General features: G+C 42.2%; 1 protein-coding gene across 1 annotated transcript in view; it reads left to right on the top strand.

The window, feature by feature from the left end:
• LOC108928134 (titin-like) overlaps nt 1-20495 on the top strand; it is a 125926-nt gene that overhangs the window by 78204 nt on the left and 27227 nt on the right. The window contains exons 125-132 of the mRNA XM_029256930.1: nt 29-17134; nt 17224-17520; nt 17618-18205; nt 18321-18623; nt 18726-19022; nt 19109-19396; nt 19729-20028; nt 20130-20432. Of these exons, the coding sequence (XP_029112763.1) occupies nt 29-17134; nt 17224-17520; nt 17618-18205; nt 18321-18623; nt 18726-19022; nt 19109-19396; nt 19729-20028; nt 20130-20432 (19482 nt within the window). The remainder of the gene's footprint in view (nt 1-28; nt 17135-17223; nt 17521-17617; nt 18206-18320; nt 18624-18725; nt 19023-19108; nt 19397-19728; nt 20029-20129; nt 20433-20495) is intronic.

Here is a 20495-nt window from a genome sequence, read left to right as displayed (position 1 = left end):
ATTTTTTTCATATTCATACTTTTTTCAGATGTACCTGGTCCTCCTGTCAACCCAAGAATAACAGATACAACTAAATCCACTGCTACATTCAACTGGGGCAAACCTCATTTTGATGGTGGGCTTGACATTACTGGATACATAGTTGAGCATAAAAAGGAAGGGTCGGAAGAGTGGGTTAAAGACACAACAACCACAGGCCTTAAAATAACTGAATTTGTCATTCAAAATCTGCAACTTGGAGGAAAATATAATTTCAGAGTGAGTGCAGTGAACTCAGAAGGAGTTGGTGAACCAGCCCAGGTAGAAGAAATTATTGAAATTGTGGATCGCACAGAAGTCCCAGACTTTGAACTTGATGCAGAGCTAAGAAGAACTCTTGTTGTCAAGGCTGGAGCTTCCATACGCATTTTTGTGCCAATAAAGGGTCGCCCAACTCCTGAAGTCACATGGATGAAAGAAGAGACCTCGCTTAAAGGCCGGGCACACATTGATACCACGGAGTCGTACACACTTCTAGTTATCCCAGACTGCAATAAACATGATGCAGGAAAATACATCTTTACATTAGAAAACAGTGCAGGCAAAAAAACTGCACATGTCATTGTCAAGGTTTTGGATACACCTGGACCTCCCATTAACCTGAAGACCCTAGATATTAATAAGGAAAGTATTACCCTCCAATGGGAAATGCCTATAATAGATGGTGGGTCAAAGATAATAAACTACATAGTTGAAAAGCGGGAGGCAACAAGAAAAGCATACACTGCAGTGATCACAAAGTGCCCAAAATGTTCTGTCAGAGTTCCAAATTTGGCAGAAGGCTCAGAATATTATTTTAGAGTGAGAGCTGAAAATGAATTTGGCATTGGTGAGCCTGTTGAAACAGCTGATCCAATAAGAGCTTCACAGGCACCATCTCCTCCAGAGAAGGTCAATGTAGTGGATATCACAAAGAATTCAGTAGGTCTGGTGTGGACAAAACCAAAACATGATGGTGGCAACAGAATCACCGGGTATGTTATTGAAGCACAGAAGAAAGGTTCAGATCAGTGGGCTCATGTGACTGCTGCGAAAACTTTAGACTGTATTGTGAAAAATCTAAATGAAAATGATGAATACACATTCAGGGTCATGGCAGTGAACAATTCTGGAAGAAGTGATCCTCGTGACAGCAGAGCTGTTATCATTAAGGAACAAACAACAGAACCTGCATTTGACTTGCGTGGTCTTTGCCAGAAGTTAGTCATTGCGAAGGCAGGAGATGACATAAAAGTTGAGATTCTTGTTTTGGGTCATCCAAAACCATCTGTTTCCTGGAAAAAGGATGATCAGAACCTTAAACTGACTCAGAAACTAAATGTTGAAAATACACCTACTGCAACTATCCTCAATATAACTGAATGCTCAAGGAATGACAGTGGACAGTACTCCATCACAGCAAAGAACATACTTGGGACAGTGACAGAAACATTCACTATTAAAGTACATGATATTCCTGGCCCTCCAAAGGGACCGCTTAACTTAGACAAAATTACCCCTAACTACATTATAATGTCATGGGACTCCCCTGAGAACGATGGAGGAGTGCCAATCAGCAATTACATTGTTGAATTACGTCAAACCACCAGCACAACATGGGTAGAGCTCTCATCAGCAGTAATCCGTACAACGTTTAAAGCAGAATGTATTTCAGCTGGGCTTGAGTATCAGTTCCGTGTTAAAGCCAAAAACAGATACGGAGTTGGGCCTCCTATAACTTCAGAGGCGGTGGTTGCTGCCCATCCATTCAAGGTTCCTGGTCCACCAGGAACGCCACATGTAGTGGCCTTCACTAGAGACACCATGACAATTGGGTGGAATGAACCTGTTTTAGATGGCGGAAGTGAAGTAATTGGATACCATGTTGAAAGGAAGGAGAGGAGTAGTATTACATGGCAAAGGATCAGTAAAGCCCTAGTGGTAGGAAATATTTTCAAATCTACAGGACTCGAATATGGAATTGCTTATGAATTCCGTGTGTTTGCTGAAAACATAGCAGGCATGGGAAAACCCAGTAAGCCATCAGAGCCTATGCTTGCCCTTGACCCCGTGGACCCCCCAGGCCAACCAGTAGCAGCTGAAATTACTAAATCATCAGTGACTATCCAGTGGACAAAGCCTGAATATGATGGTGGATTCAAGATAACAGGGTACACTGTGGAAAAGAAAGACTTGCCAAATGGACGCTGGGTTAAGGCTAATTTTAGCAACATCGTTGAGACCTCCTTCACCATAAGTGGACTCACAGAGAACGCCTCCTATGAATTCCGTGTTTCTGCAAGAAACTTAGCTGGTGCCTTAAGTAATCCATCTGAACCATCGAATCCCATCACCTGCAAAGATGACATTGAGGAGCCAAGAATAATGGTTGATGTTAAGTTCAAAGATGTCCTACTGGTAAAAGCCGGAGAACTCTTCAAACTTGAAGCTGACTTTACAGGTCAGCCATTACCATCAATAGTTTGGACTAAAGACGAAAAGGAGATTGAAAATACAATGAAATTAGAAATGAAAACAAATGATTCCTCTACAATCTTGATTAACAAAGATTCCATAAGAAGAGATGGGGGCATGTTCACATTAACTGCTACCAATGTCGGTGGTTTTGCCAAACATAAGTTTAATGTGAAAGTTCTTGATAGGCCAGGTCCACCTCAAGGTTCACTTACTATTACAGACATCACTGCTGAAAGTTGTGTTCTTACATGGTTGCCACCAACAGATGATGGTGGGGCTAAGATTGATCATTACATAATAGAAAAGCGTGAAACAAGTAGACTTGCTTGGATACATGTTGCATCAGAGCTGCAGGTCAAACAGATCAAAGTGACAAAGTTGCTAAAAGGAAATGAGTATATCTTCAGAGTTATGGCTGTTAATAAGTATGGAATTGGTGAAGCTCTTGAATCTGATCCAGTTATTGCAGTCAACCCATACATGCCTCCCGATCCGCCAGATGCCCCCAAAGTAACAACTATCACCAAGGACTCAATGATTCTTTGCTGGGAACACCCCAAAAACAATGGTGGAAGCAATATTTTTAACTATATTATTGAGAGAAGAGATAAGACAGGTGTCAGATGGATTAGATGCAATATGAAGACAGTGTCTGATGTGATATATAAAGTGTCAGGACTCATTGAAGGACATGAATATGAATTCAGAATTATTGCTGAAAATGCTGCTGGTTTAAGTGCACCAAGTGTTCCAAGTTCATTCTACAAAGCTAGTGATGCTATTTTCAAGCCAGGACCTCCAGGAAATCCAAGGATTTTGGACACAACTAAATCATCAATCACTATTGCATGGAACAAACCACTATATGATGGTGGCTCTGAAATCACGGGGTACATTGTTGAAACCAGCATTCCTGGTGAAGATGAATGGGCAGTTGTAACACCAAAGGATGGTCTGAAGGCCACATCATTTACCATTGTTAACCTGAAAGAAAATCAAGAATATAAAATTAATGTTTCCGCTGTTAACTGTGAAGGGGTTGGAGAAGCTACATCTGTTCCTGGATCACCAAAGGCTGAAGAAAGATTAATCCCACCAGAAATAGATCTAGATGCAGAACTTCGCAAGGTCATTAACATCAGAGCATGTAACACACTTAGACTCTTTGTACCTTTAAGAGGAAGGCCAACTCCAACTGTCAAGTGGTCAAGAGAGAATGAAGAACCACTCACAAGAGCCACCATTGAGAGTACGTCATCGTTTACATCAGTGGTGATTGGAAATGTCAATCGATTTGACAGTGGGAAGTACATTGTCACAGTGGCGAATGCAGCAGGAAGTCAAACTGCTTTTGTAAATGTCAGAGTGCTGGACACTCCTGGTGCTCCACAAAACCTCAAAATCACTGCAGTTACCAAAGAATCAGTCTCCCTCAGTTGGGATCCCCCTCTTAATGATGGTGGTACCAAGATTAAAAATTACGTCATAGAGAAACGAGAATCAACAAGAAAAGCATATGCTACTGTTAACGCTAACTGTCTCAAAACAAGCTGGACTGTAGATTTTCTGCAGGAGGGTTGTAACTATTACTTTAGAGTTTTAGCAGAAAATGAATATGGCATTGGTCTTCCTATTGAAAGTGTAGAGTCAGTAAAAGTTTCTGAAAAGCCCCTTCCTCCAGGCAAAATCACACTTCAAGATGTGACAAAGAACAGTGTAACGCTAACATGGGATAAACCAGAACATGATGGAGGCAGTAGAATTGTAGCCTATGTTGTTGAGATGCAGAGCAAAGGCAGTGACACCTGGACACAGTCTGTGATTGTGAAATCCCCTGAAGCTGTTCTCACTGGACTTGTGCAAGGTCAAGAGTACATGTTCCGTGTTTCGGCAAGGAATGAGAAGGGAACAAGTGAGCCTCGTCAGATTGGCGTGCCAGTCATTGTTAGAGACCTTGTAATTACTCCATCTGTAAAATTATTGTTCTCCACATTCAGTGTTCTGGCAGGAGAAGACTTGACAGTAGACATACCCTATGTTGCTCGTCCAAAAGCAACTGCATCATGGCACAAAGATGGCGCTCCACTGAAGCCCACATCCAGAGTTAATTTTGAAATGACAGAAAGCCAGTTGTGTCTCATTATTAAAGAAGCTTGCAGAGATGATGTTGGCCAGTACTCCATCAAGCTTTCAAATACTGCCGGGGAAACAGTAACTGACATTGGCATTGTTGTTCTTGACAAACCTGGTCCTCCATGTGGCCCAGTAAAGCTGGATGAAGTCACATCTGACAGCATCTCCTTGTCCTGGAAACCTCCAGAATATGATGGTGGTTGCACAGTTAAGAATTACATAGTGGAAAAGAGAGAAACTTCCAGTACAAATTGGCAGATTGTGGCTGCAAGTCTAGCAAGAACATCAATCAAGGCAGGAAGGCTGAAGACTGATACTGAATATCAGTTCAGGATTACTGCTGAGAACAGATATGGCAAGAGCCCTGCTCTGCTGTCACCATGTGTAGTTGCTCAGTATCCCTTCAAACTTCCAGGACCACCAGGAACACCTTTTGTGCATGCTTCCACAAAGGACAGTATGACTGTGGTTTGGAATGAACCTGTAATTGATGGAGGAAGCTCTATATTGGGCTATCATCTTGAACGTAAAGAAAGAAAAAGTGTTCTTTGGGTAAAGTTAAATAAGACAATTATTCAGGATACAAGGTTTAAGACAACTGGACTTGAGGAGGGAATGGAATATGAGTTCAGGGTATATGCAGAAAATATTATGGGTATTGGCAAAGCCAGCAAAGTGTCAGAATGTTATGTTGCTAGAGATCCTTGTGATCCTCCAGGTATCCCTGAAGCAACTTATATCACAAAAAATTCAATTACATTAAGGTGGACAAAGCCAGAGTACGATGGTGGCAGCAAAGTCACTGGCTACATTGTTGAAAAGAAGGATTTGCCAGAAGGACGTTGGTTGAAAGCTAACTTCACTAATGTTATTGAGACTGAATATACAGCAACAGGCTTAACTGAGGATCAGAAATATGAGTTCCGTGTCATTGCAAGAAATGCAGCTGGGCTTTTTAGTGATCCATCTTACAGCACTGGCCCTATTACTGCGAAGGATGAAGTTGATCCACCTAAAATTAGCATAGATCCACAGTATTCTGAAACCTTAGTTATTAGTGCTGGGGAAAACTTCAAGATTGATGCTGATATTCATGGAAAACCATTGCCTGCGATATTTTGGATGAAGGGAGAACAAGAGCTCGGCAACACTGTACGTCGTGAAATAAAAAACACAGACCATTTTACATGTTTGAGTGTTAAAGAAGCTAAACGTACAGATGGAGGTGAATACATTCTGCTCCTGAAAAACATAGGAGGAGAAAAGTCAGTCCGGGTGAATGTCACAGTGTTAGATAAACCTGGTCCACCAACAGGGCCCATTTCTGTTAGTGGTATATCAAGTGACCAGTGCACAATTACCTGGAAACCACCCCAGGAAGATGGAGGCAGCAAAATCTCTCACTATGTTGTTGAAAGGAGAGAAACAAGCAGATTAATTTGGACTCTTGTTGATCCAAAAGTGAAGATGCTTAGTTTGAAAATTACAAAACTTTTGGAGGGAAATCAGTATTGCTTCCGTGTAATGGCTGTGAATGATTACGGTGTAGGTGAGCCTCTTCAGTCTGAACCTGTAAATATTAAATGTCCATTTGTGCCTCCAGATGCACCTAAAGGTGTTGAAATTTCCAGTGTCACTAAGGACTCAATGGTTGTAACCTGGGAAGCACCTACTAATAGTGGTGGCAGTCCAGTCACTGGGTATATTATTGAAAAGCATGATAAAGAAGGTGTGAGATGGACTAAGTGTAACAGAGACGTGGTGACTGAGTTACACTTTAAAGTCACCGGGCTTCTCGAGGGTCACTGCTATGAATTCAGAGTTTCGGCTGAGAATGTTGCTGGAATCGGAGAGGCAAGCACCCCATCACTGTACTACAGAGCCCTGGATCCTACTTTCAAACCAGGACCTCCAAACAATCCCAAAGTGATTGATGTTACGAGTACCTCTGTCTTCCTTGCATGGGGAAAACCTTTATATGATGGTGGCTGTGAGATTCAGGGATACATAGTTGAGGCATGTGAAGCAACATCTGAAGAATGGAAAATGTGCACGCCATCAACAGGTACCAAACACACAAGGTATGAAGTTGGAAAACTACAAGAAAAACATGAATATAAATTCAGGGTATGTGCCATTAGTAAGGCCGGTGTAGGTGATCATGCAGATGTTCCAGGAACAACTCTTGTTGAAGATAAATCAGAAGGGCCAGACCTTGATATTGCTGCTGAATACATGAAGGTGATTAATGTCAAAGCTGGAAGCACACTCAGATTATTCATTCTAGTCAAGGGAAGACCAGCTCCAAAAGTCAAATGGGAGAAAGTAGATGGTGAAATGAAGGAAAGGGTTCAGACTGAAGTTACAAGCAGCCATACCTGCCTTGTGATTGATAATGTCAACAGATTTGACAGTGGAAAATATACTGTTGCTGCAGAAAATGCAAGTGGTTCAAAATCTGCGGTTTTCAGTGTCAGGGTCCTTGACACACCAAGTGCTCCAGTAAATCTCAAAGTGAAAGAAATTACAAAAGAGTCTGTAACACTTACCTGGGAACTGCCTGTAGCGGATGGTGGAGCTAAAATAAAAAATTACATAATTGAAAAACGTGAAAGCACAAGAAAGACTTATTCAGCTGTAGCTACCAATTGTCAGAAAACAACCTGGAAGATTGAACCACTTCAGGAGGGCTGCAATTATTACTTCAGAGTAATGGCAGAAAATGAACATGGAATTGGCCTCCCTGCAGAAACCATTGATCCCTTGAAGGTGTCTGAGGTTCCACAGTCTCCTACCAAGTTGAGTGTAGTTGATGTAACACGCAACAGCGTTTCTCTTGCTTGGGAGAAGCCTGAGCATGATGGCGGAAGCAGAATCCTTCAATATCTGGTGGAAATGCAACCAAAGGGCAGTGACAAATGGACTGGCTGTGCTAATGTCAAAACACTTGAAGCTGTTGTGAGTAACTTAATTCATGGAGAAGAATATATATTTAGAGTTGTAGCAGTTAATGAAAAAGGAAAGAGTGACCCAAGAACTCTGGCTGTTCCAGTACAGGCCAAAGACCTCGTCATAGATCCAGACGTCCGGCCTGTATTTAGCAGTTACACTGTTCAAGTGGAGAAAGATCTGAAAGTTGAAATACCAATTGCTGGACGCCCCAAACCAAATATTACTTGGACTAAAGATGGCTCACCTCTGAAACAGACTACAAGGGTTAATGTCATTAACACTGAAAACCATACCACCATAAACATTAAAGAAGCAACCAGAGATGACGCTGGGCTCTATGGCATTGCTGTGTCTAATGTTGTTGGACAAAAGGAGGCCACAATTGAAATAATCACACTGGACAAACCTGGGCCACCAACAGGGCCAGTAAGATTCAGTGAAGTCAATGTACAAAGTATCACAATTTCCTGGGATCCACCAAAATTCACTGGGGGTTGTCAGATTTCACACTATATTGTGCAAAAGAGAGACACAACCACAACCACTTGGGAGAATGTTTCAACCTCAGTAGTAAGAACTACATTGAAAGTGGCCAAGTTGAAAACTGGAGCAGAATATCAGTTCAGAATACTTGCTGTGAACAAATATGGCAAAAGTTATGCTTTAGAGTCTCCCTGTGTGGTTGCTCAATACCCATACAGAGAGCCAGGTCCACCTGGAACTCCATTTGTATCCTCACTGTCGAGGAATCACATGGTGGTAGAGTGGCATGAACCGATCATGGATGGAGGCAGCAGTGTGATTGGATACCACCTTGAACGGAAGGAGAGGAACAGCATTCTCTGGACAAAAATTAACAAGTCCCTAATTAAAGATACAGTCTTTAAAACCACTCCATTGGAAGAAGGTGTTGAATATGAGTTCAGAGTCTATGCTGAGAATATTGTCGGCATAGGTAGATGCAGCAAAGTCTCAGAGGGATATGTGGCACGTGACCCTTGTGATCCACCTGGAAACCCTGAAGCTATTGCCATAAGCAAAAGTTCAATCACCCTCCAGTGGACAAAGCCTGAATATGATGGAGGCAGTATAATTACCGGATACATTGTGGAGAAACGAGATCTTCCAGATGGTCGCTGGATGAAGGCTAACTTCACAAATGTTATTGAAACCCAGTTTACTGTCACTGGCCTAACCGAGGACTCTAAGTATGACTTCCGAGTTATCGCAAAGAATGCTGCTGGAACATTTAGTAAGCCATCTTATAATACTGGACCTATCACTGCAAAAGATGAAGTTGAGCCACCAAGATTTTCAATTGACCCAGAGTTCAGTCAGATTATTGTTGTAAATGCAGGAGATTCCTTTAAAATTGATGCTGATGTCTACGGAAAACCTGCACCAATGATTCAGTGGTTCAAGGGTGACAAAGAAATTGAAAATACGTTGCGATGTGAGATAAAAAATACTGACTCAAAAGCACTGATTGTTGTTAAAGATGCAATTAGAACTGATGGTGGTCAGTACAGTCTCCAGCTCACCAACTTAGCTGGTACCAAGACTGTTCCATTCAATGTGAAAGTACTGGACAGACCAGAACCATGTGAGGGACCCCTGAACATCATTGGTACAACTTCTGAAAAATGTACTCTGTCATGGCACCCTCCAAAACATGATGGTGGCAGTACTGTTACTCATTATATCATTGAGAGGAGGGAAACTGGCCGTCTTGCATGGACCGTTGTTAACAATAACTGCACAGTTAACATGTTTAAAGTGACTAAGCTCCTTGAAGGAAATGAATATGTATTCCGTGTCATGGCTGTCAACAAATATGGAATAAGTGAAGCACTAGAATCATCACCAGTAATAATGAAAAATCCATTTGTTCCACCTGGATCACCACAAATTCTAGACGTTACTAACATTACAAGCAATTCTATGACTGTGTGCTGGGCTGCACCAGAAACAGATGGTGGAAGTGAAATCATTACCTATATTATTGAGAAGAAAGACAGGACTGGAATCAGATGGACAAAATGCAATAGACAGAAAGTCACAGATGTGTGCTTCAGGGTGATGGGTTTGTCAGAAGATCATGAATATGAGTTCAGAGTTTCTGCTGAGAATGCTGCTGGAGATGGTGAACCTAGTCTCCCAACTTCATATTACAAAGCCAGCAATCCAAAGTTTAAACCTGGGCCGCCCGTCAATGTGCATGTGATTGACACCACAAAGAATTCCATTTTGATAGCATGGGGCAAGCCACTTAATGATGGAGGCAGTGAAATTCAGGGATACATCGTAGAGATCTGCAAAGCTGAAGATGAGGAATGGACTCTGTGCACACCACCGACTGGCCTCCGAGTGAACAAGTTTGAAATTGGTAAACTTACAGAGAATCAAGAATATAAGATTCAGGTGTGTGCCATTAACAAAATGGGAGTTGGTGAACCAACAGCCATTCCTGGAACTGCGAAACCTGAAGACAAAATGGAAGCACCTGAACTGAGCCTTGACTCCGAACTAAGAAAAGGAATTGTGGTGCGTGCTGGAGGGTCAGTGAGAATCAAAATAGGATTAAGAGGACGTCCACCTCCAGAGATCAGCTGGTCTAAAGATGAGGGAGTTTTGTCTGATAAGGTGATCATCGAGAAGAGTCTTAACTATACCCAACTTTCAATGGACAATTGTGATAGAAATGACACTGGAAAATACATTGTCAAACTGAACAACAGCAGTGGCTCTGTGTCAGAATTTGTGTCTGTCAAAGTACTTGATACACCAGGAGCACCTCTGAATTTTGACGTAAAAGACATCAAGAAAGATTCTGTCACTCTTACGTGGGAACCACCGCTGACAGATGGTGGGGCAAAGATCAAGAATTATGTTATTGATAAACGAGAATCAACAAGAAAAACATTTAGCAATGTTGCCAAATGCACCAAAACAAGCTTTAAGGTAGAAAATCTTGCTGAAGGAGCTATGTATTATTTCAGAGTCATGGCTGAGAATGAATATGGAGTCGGCCTGCCTGCTGAACTCAAGAATGCAGTGAAGGCATCTGAAGTACCTCTGGCAGTAGGAAAGGTTACTTTGACTGATGTGACTAAAGCTAGTGTCTCTATATCTTGGGAAAAACCAGAGCATGACGGTGGTAGCAGGATTACTGGTTATTTAATCGAAATGCAACCTAAAGGATCAGAGAAATGGAATGTAGCAACATCAACTAAGACATGTGAAGGCACTGTTTCAGGACTATCTTCTGGTCATGCATATAACTTCCGTATCATAGCCTGTAATGAGAAAGGAAAAAGTGAGCCAACTCCACTTGCTGCGCCTGTTATTGCAAATGATTTGAATATTGAACCTAGTTTTAAACTACTATTTAACAGCTACAATGTCAAAGCAGGTGAAGACCTTACAATAGAAATACCAATGATGGGACGCCCTAAGCCTCAAATTGATTGGATGAAGGATGGAGAAACACTAAAACAGACCACAAGAGTGACATATGTGACTGGACCAGCCTCAACCACTCTTATGATCAAGGAAGCCAACAAAGATGACTTTGGCAAATACACAGTGACAGCATCGAACAACGCAGGCAAAGTAACAGAGGAAATTAGAATCATAGTCCTTGACAAACCTGGCTCACCAACAGGCCCCATTAAATTTAATGAAGTAACTAATACCTCTGTAACCATCTCATGGGAGCCACCTGAGTACACGGGAGGTTGTCAAATAAAAAATTATATTGTTGAGAAACGAGACACAACAACCACGACATGGCAAGTTGTGTCTGCGCTCATCGCAAGAACTGCTTTGAAGATTTCTAAGCTGAAAACAGGGTCAGAATTTCAGTTCAGGGTAAGTGCCGAAAACAGATATGGAAAAGGCCCCTCACTGGACTCGTCAGCTGTTGTTGTGCAGTATCCCTACAAGCTGCCAGGGCCTCCTGGCACACCATTTGTCAGATCATTGGCAAGAGATCACATGATTGTTGAATGGAATGAGCCAGTCAACGATGGTGGCAGTGCCATTATTGGTTACCACCTTGAAAGCAAAGAAAGAAACAGTGTTCTCTGGGTGAAATTGAACAAAATTCTTATCACTGATACTGTATTCAAGGTGAACAACCTTGAAGAAGGAAATGGATATGAATACAGAGTGTTTGGAGAAAACATTATTGGTGTTGGTCGATCCAGCAAGGTCTCCGAGTGTTACATTGCTCGTGACCCGTGTGATCCACCTGGTACACCGGAACCGATTTCTATCTCCAAAAACCATATTAAACTTCAGTGGACAAAACCAGAATATGATGGTGGAAGCAAGATCACTGGATATGTGGTAGAGAAGCGGGACTTGCCTGAAGGTCGGTGGACAAAAGCTAGTTTCACAAATGTTATTGAAACTGAATTTACGGTCTCAGGGTTAACCCAGGACCAAAAGTATGAGTTTAGAATAATAGCAAGGAATGCCGCTGGCATTTTCAGTGAGCCCTCTGATAGTACTGGACCAATTACTGCCACAGATGAAATTGAACCACCGCGAGCTTCTATGGATCCCAAATACAAAGATGTTGTTGTTGTTAATGCTGGAGAAACCCTCGCTCTTGAAGCTGACATTTATGGAAAACCACCACCTGAGGTCAAATGGGTGAGAAATGGAAAAGAAATTGATAAAAGTACTGCAAAAATGGAAGTAAAAACCACTGTAAAGCGCTCAGTGCTTATTGTAAAGGACTGCAGTAAAGATGACACTGGTAATTATGACATTACTCTCAGTAATGTTGGTGGAACAAAAACAATACCCATTAAAGTGAAAGTTCTCGATCGGCCTGGACCTCCAGTCGCTCCACTCAATATATCTGGAGTGACTGCAAACTCATGTAACCTGTCCTGGAATGAGCCATCACAGGATGGAGGTGCTAAGGTTTCTCACTACATTATTGAGAAAAGAGAAACAAGTCGGCTGTCGTGGACTTTAGCTGAACCTAAAGTTGAAGCCCTCAGTCACAAAGTAACCAAGCTCCTCACTGGTGAAGAGTATATCTTCAGAGTTATGGCAGTTAACAAGTATGGAGTGGGTGAGCCTCTTGAATCTGAGCCAGTAATGGCTCGCAATCCATTCAAGCCACCAAGTGCACCGTCTACTCCAGAGGCAATTTCTGTTAACAAAGATTCAATGGTTATTATGTGGAATCCACCTGAATACACTGGTGGACTAGAAATCCAGTGCTACCATCTTGAGAAACGTGACAAAGATAGTGCCAGATGGACAAAATGCAACAGAGAGAAACTGAAAGAGCTGCAATTCAAAGTCACTGGACTTGCAGAAGGGCATTTCTATGAGTTCCGAGTCTCTGCTGAAAATGAGGTTGGTGTTGGGGAGACAAGCAATCCCTCATTGTTCTACAGAGCGTGTGATGCCACACGTCCACCTGGTCCACCCTACCATCCTAAAGTGACAGATCACACAAACACATCAGTTTCTCTAGCGTGGGCCAAACCAGTAGATGATGGTGGTGCATATATAAAGGGATACCTTGTGGAAATGAAAGAAACTGCCCAGGAAGAGTGGACAATATGTACACCCGCAACTGGTATACAAGCAACACGGTACACTGTGGAAAAGCTGAAGGAAAATTCTGAATACAACTTTCGCATATGTGCGATTAACTCTGAAGGCATTGGAGAGCCAGCTGACATCCATGGTTCTGTAATTGCTGTTGACAAAGCTGAAGCTCCAGAGATAGAACTAGATGCTGATTTGAGGAAAGTTGTATCTGTGCGTGCAAGTGGAACACTTCGGCTTTTTGTCCCAATAAGAGGACGACCTGAACCTAAAGTAAAATGGGAGAAGGAAGACGGTTCTTTCACTGAGCGTGTACAGGTTGAAGCTACTGGTTCTTACACCATGCTCGTCATAGATAATGTCAACAGATTTGACAGTGGCAAATACATTTTGACTCTGGAGAACAAGAGTGGGACAAAATCTGAATTTATCAACGTGAGAATTTTGGACTCACCAAGTGCACCTATAAATTTCGCTGTCAGAGATGTTAAGAAAGATTCAGTAAAACTCTTATGGGAGCCTCCTTTATTTGATGGTGGAGCTAAAATAACGAACTATATTGTGGAGAAACGAGAATCTACTAGAAAGGCATACACCGCAGTTACAAATAATTGCACACACACTTCATTTGTCATTATGGAACTACAAGAGGGTGGTATATATTATTTCCGTGTACGGGCTGTCAATGAATTTGGCATTGGCATCGCAGTTGAAACTAAAGATCCAGTTAAAGTTGCTCAGCCACCTATGCCACCAGGTAAAGTTTCAGTCGTGGATGTTACACGAAATACTGCAACACTTTCTTGGGAAAAGCCATTACATGATGGTGGCAGTAAAATCATATGCTACCATGTGGAAACACAAACTAAGGGCAGCGATAAGTGGAATGTTGGAGCCACAGTTCAGGTATTAGAAGCAACAATTACTGGCCTTATGTCAGGTGAAGAATACCATTTCAGAGTCATTGCTGTGAATGAAAAAGGAAAGAGTGAACCACAAGAACTAGGTGTTCCTGTGATTGCAAAGGATGTTCAGATTGAGCCCACCATTAACTTGCTTTTCAACACATACAGTGTGAAAGCTGGAAAAGATCTTACCATTGAAGTTCCATTTAGAGGCAGGCCTAAGCCTGTTGTTTCATGGAAGAAAGATGGTCTTCCTCTCATGCAGACATCTTCAATAACAATTTTAACATCAGAGACGTCATCAAAGATTTCTTTCAAAGAAACTACCAGAGATCATGTTGGGAAATATGAAATCGCTGTTGCTAACACTGCTGGCACCAAATCTGCAGAAATTGGTGTTGTAGTCCTGGACAAGCCTGGCCCACCATCTGCAATGAAAGTAGATGAAGTGACTTCAGAAAGCATAACTTTATCCTGGAAACCACCAGAGTATGACGGTGGATGTCACATTAGCAGTTATATTGTAGAGAAGAGGGATACCAACACCACAGTCTGGGAAACTGTATCATCCACACTTGCTAGAACATCTATTAAAATCTCTCGCCTGACACATGGTTCTGAATACCAGTTCCGTATTTATGCTGTGAACCGTTATGGAAAGGGTCCATCTATTGATTCCTCAAGCATTACTGCTGAGTATCCATACAAGCATCCTGGTCCACCATCTACACCTCGGGTTGCCCTTGCGACAAAGGCATTCATGCTAGTGACATGGAATGAACCAGTCAATGACGGTGGTAGTACAGTTCTCGGATATCACCTGGAGCGCAAAGAACGAAGCAGTGTTCTCTGGACAAAGATAAATAGACGGTTGGTCAAGGACACAGAGTTCAGGGTGACTGGCATTGAAGAGGGTCTATTCTATGAGTTCCGTGTCTATGCTGAAAATATTGTGGGCATTGGAAAATGCAGTAAAACCAGTGAACCAGTCGCTGCAAGAGATCCTTGTGATCCTCCTGGTCAACCCACAGTCACAAATATTACCAAATCATCCATCTCCTTGTCTTGGACCAAGCCAGAATATGATGGTGGAGCAAAAATTACAGGTTACTTTGTTGAACGCAGAGAACTTCCACAGGGTCGTTGGATCAGATGTAATTTTACCAATATCCAGGAAACATACTTAGATGTTACAGGCCTTATAGAAAACCAGCAATACGATTTCCGTGCCATAGCAAAGAATGCAGCAGGCCTATTCAGCGCGCCATCTGATTGTACTGGTCCTATAACTGTTAAAGATGATGTAGAATTACCACGAATAATGCTGGATGTCAAGTTCAGAGACGTTGTTGTAGTGAAGGCTGGAGATACACTAAAAATCAGTGCTGATATTTCTGGTCGGCCTTTACCGGTAGTGTCCTGGGCAAAGGATGGTAAAGAAATGGAACCCCGACAAAGAATTGAGATTTCTTCAACAGATACAAGCACCTCTGTAACTGTTAAAGACTGTGTAAGACGAGACTCAGGACAGTATCTCTTGACTTTACAAAATGTGGCTGGAACAACATCGTTCCCCATTAACTGTAAGATTCTTGATAAGCCAGGACCATCAGCTGGACCTTTAGAGGTATCTGCTATTACATCAGCAGGTTGCACGTTGAGTTGGGGACCCCCTCAAGAAACTGGTGGTGCTGAAATCACTCACTATATTGTTGAAAAGCGTGAAACAAGCCGCATTGCCTGGACAGTGGTACATGCAGAGGTGAAAGCAACAACCTGCAAAGTTACTAAACTTCTCAAAGGTAACGAGTATATTTTTAGAGTCTTAGGTGTGAACAAATTTGGAACAGGTGAAGCACTGGAGAGTGACCCCATCAAAGTGCTGGATCCATTCACTATCCCTTCTACACCTCTACGTGTAGAGATTGCCAATGTGAGCAGTGAGGCAATGACAATCTGCTGGGAAAAACCAGACTCTGATGGAGGCAGTAAAATAAGTAGTTACATCATTGAAAGACGGGAGAAGTCAAGCATGCGCTGGGTGCGCATAAACAAAAAGCCTGTCACTGACAATACTTTCAGAGCAACCAACCTCCGTGCAGAATGTGAATATGAGTACCGTGTTTTTGCTGAAAATGCTGCTGGACTGAGTCCTCCAAGTGACCCAAGCCCTCTTACCAAAGCACAAGATCCACGATTCCCACCATCCCCGCCCACTAAACCAAAGGTTGTTGATTCAACGAAAGATTCCATGAGTCTTGTTTGGAATAAGCCATTGTCTGATGGTGGAAGTGCCGTTATAGGCTACAGTGTGGAGTACAAGAAAACTGAGGACACAGTCTGGGCTGTGGCTGTTCCCATTACAAGGAATACCGAGTTCACAGTTGTTGGATTGTGTCCTGGAGCGGAATATGTGTTTAGAGTCAAGTCAATCAGCAAAATTGGCGTTAGCGACCCAAGTCCAACCTCAGAGCCTCATGTTGCAAAGGAGAGGGAAGAGGAGCCAGTGTTTGATGTTGACATCGAAATGCGAAAGACAATGATTGTGAAGCACGGAAACTCATTTACCCTGACAGTGCCATTCAAGGGAAAGCCGGTGCCCAGCGTTGTGTGGGAGAAAGACGACATAAATCTAAAAGAGAGAGCAAGTATCGACACAAGTGATGCCTGTACATCACTTACAGCAGAAAAGGCAACAAGATACGACTCTGGCAAATACATTGTGACATTAAAGAATCCACTTGGAACTGCTGCTTTGGCACTGTCTGTCAATGTACTCGATTCTCCTGGGCCTCCTTCACAAGTTAAAATCACAGATGTTACCAAAGAATCAGTGACAGTAACATGGAATGCACCAGAAAACGATGGTGGTGACCCTGTCAAGAACTACCATGTAGAAAAGCGTGAAGCAAGCAAGAAGGCCTGGATCAATGTGACAAATAACTGTCGTAATCTGAGCTACAAAGTAAAAGACTTGCAAGAGGGAGCTGTTTACTACTTCAGAGTCATTGGTGAAAATGAGTTTGGAATCGGCGTGCCTTCTGAGATCAAAGATGGGACTATGATTACAGGTACTTGTCAAAGACAGTTAATCAAATCTATTTTCCATATTTCTAAATGAGTGTAATGAGTGTATATTGATTTTTATATTGCTTTTCAGAAAAACCAAGTGCACCAACAAGGATTGCAGTTACTGCAGTAACAAAAGACAGTGTTTCACTGGCTTGGAGTAGACCAGAGCATGATGGAGGCAGCAAGATTACCGGTTACCTTATTGATGCTCTTGAAAAAGGACAGAAGAAGTGGGTCAAGTGTGCTGTGGTTAAAGCCAACCAACATGTCATCCGTGGCCTAAGGGAAAATGCCGAATATTTCTTCAGAGTCCGTGCTGAAAACCACGCTGGCCTAAGTGAACCAAAAGAAATGATTGTTCCTATGATTGTGAAGGATCAGATTGGTAAGATGCTTTCTTATATTTTCATATTTTAGCTTTCTGTATTTCATACGTTGTTTATAAGATTTCATAATTATGACTGCTCCTGTCTCATTTATAGAATCCCCAGAGTTTGACATGAAGAACTTCCCTCGGAATACTGTGTATGTCAGAGCTGGATCAAACCTCACGTTTGAAATCCCCCTCACAGGAAGACCTCTGCCAAAGGTTACAGTTACCAAGGACAATGTTACTGTAAAAGTTACTAAGAGGTTTAAATTTGAGGTTACTCCTGAAGGATTATTAGTAAACCTTGATGAAAGCGTTGCTAGTGATTCTGGCAAATATGACATCACTGCCTCCAACCAAGGTGGAGTTGCCAAGTCATTTGTGAACATTTTAGTGCTTGATCGACCAGGTCCACCTGTTGGTCCCGTTAAAATTGGTGAGACCACTGAAACCAGTGTGAGTCTCAAATGGCTTCCTCCTGTGTATAATGGTGGCAGCCCAGTTACTAATTACATCATACTCAAACGTGAGACAAGCACTCCTACCTGGACTGAGGTTTCCTCTACAGTTGCAAGAAACGAAATTAAAGTGACTAAGCTGACCAAAGGGGAAGAGTACCAGTTCAGAATCAAAGCTGAGAACCGCTTTGGAATCAGTGATCACATTGACTCAACTTCCGTCACTGTGAAACTCCCCTACAGTAAGTGTCTTATTCTCATGTGTAATCTCAGAATGCATGTATTGTATCTATGCCACTATATTTACAGCTCCTTAAATATATCCATGGTCTTAATTTTTTTGCTTTATAATTTCAGCAACCCCTGGACCTCCATCGACGCCATGGGTCAGTTTTGTATCAAGGGAGAGCCTTACAGTCTGCTGGCACGAGCCTGTCTTTGATGGTGGGAACCACGTGTTTGGTTACCACTTACAGATGAAAGAAAGAAGTAGCGCCTTGTGGCAGAAAATAAACAAAACTCCTATAAGTGGCACACAGTATCGCGTGAAAAACATTTGCCCTGGCTATATCTATGAATTCAGGGTGGCAGCAGAGAATGCTGCTGGTATAGGTAAAATCAGTAAGACATCAGAAGAGGTCCTTGCAATTGATGCCTGTGGTGAGTCTGCTCTCTGAATACAGCTGATGATATACACTAATACTAGTACAGCTGTATCGACTTTATTTCCAACTTTGAAAATTGTATAAACTCTCTTTTCAGAGCCTCCAGCTAATCTGCGTATCACTGATGTCACGAAAAACACAGTCAGTCTTGTGTGGCAGAAACCTCCATTTGATGGTGGAAGCAAGATCACTGGATATGTTGTTGAGAAGAGAGAGTCGCCAAAAGGCAGATGGACAAAGGCTAACTTCACCAATGTCATCGAGACAAATTTCATTGTGTCAGGCTTAACTCAGGATGAATCCTATGAATTCAGGGTTTTTGCAAGGAATGCGGTTGGCTCTCTCAGCAACCCATCGCTCATTGCAGGACCAGTGAAATGTATCGATGTTCAGGGTATGTTTTATTTCTCTCCTTGGGTGACAGAAAATGTCCTAACAATTCATAGTTCAGATGTTATTTCTGTGTAATTTCTCATACAGGAGCTCCTGAAATTGACCTTCCACCGGAGTATCTTGATGTTGTGAAGTTCAAAGCTGGCAAGGTGATTAAGATTCGTGTGGGAATTATCGCCAAGCCACTTCCAACAATCGAATGGAGCAAAGACGGCAAGGAATTAGTGTCTAGTGCTCAGGTATCGGTTGAGAGCACAACAGATTCTTCTGGAATTCTCATCAAGGATGCCAGTCGTCTAAACACTGGAACCTATGAAATCAAAATTAAGAATGCCTTGGGATCAGCATCTGCATCCATCAGAGTTCAGATTCTAGGTATGCATGTTTTCACTTATTGTAGACAATTGAAGGGATTGGTAAATATCTAGACATTAAGACTGCTGCAGAAAATTGTACATTGGAGAGAGGTGTCAGCAAAAAAGAATGATCATTGTTATTATTCATTATTGTTGCTTGAACTGTTGTTACTAAACCAAGATTAAAAGAGTAAGAAGAGAAATACTTACTTTGGTATATACTTTATATATTTTCCCTTGATGAAATCTTTCCTAGTTTTACAAAAAGTACCAGTGTAAGAGGCAGGCAGACTGACTGGTAAAAATGAATCATTGCAAAATACAATCTTCTTCCAATAACTGTGTTATCAGATAAACCTGGAATACCTGCTGGAAATATTGACTTCAAGTCTGTCACAGAAGACAAGATCACCATTGCTTGGGAACCTCCTGCTGATGACGGCGGAGCTCCAATCACTCATTACATTGTAGAAAAGCGTGAAACAAGTAGGGTTGCCTGGTCTATTGTGTCTGAAGAGACAGAACAACGCGCTGTGTCTGCTGAGAAGCTGGTCAGGGGCAGTGAGTACGTTTTCCGAGTCAGGGCTGTGAACAAGTTTGGAGTTGGAGAACCTCTGGAGTCGGAACCTGTTATTGCCAAGAATGCATTTGGTAAGAATCATGTAATAAATTATTCTTAAACTCTCATTATTGCTACTGGCTATCCCTACTATTCGTTCAAAGATTTAATGTTTTTGAAAATTCCTTTTCAGTTACCCCTGGGCAACCTACAACACCTGAGGTGACTGCCATTACTAGGTCCACAATGATAGTAGTCTGGGACAAACCTAGGGTGGATGGAGGAAGTCCCATCCTTGGATACGCTCTGGAGAAACGGAACAAAAAGAACCTGCGCTGGGAGAAGGTCTTCAGAGAACCTGTTCAAGAGACAACACAGAAAGTTCACAACCTAACAGAGGGTAATGAGTATCAGTACCGTGTGTACGCAATTAATAAAGCTGGAGAAGGTCCCTTCTCAGATGATTCTGACTTCTACAGAGCTGCTGACCCAATTGGTAAGAACATGTTTGTCATATAAGTTTAAAAACAGCAGGAAAGCCGGATAACCTTTTTCACTT

Source organism: Scleropages formosus, chromosome 12 (assembly GCF_900964775.1).
Source record: "Scleropages formosus chromosome 12, fSclFor1.1, whole genome shotgun sequence".
Lineage (NCBI taxonomy): Eukaryota > Metazoa > Chordata > Actinopteri > Osteoglossiformes > Osteoglossidae > Scleropages > Scleropages formosus.
Note: the sequence above shows the minus strand (reverse complement) of the source record. Positions and strands in the feature narration are given on the sequence as shown.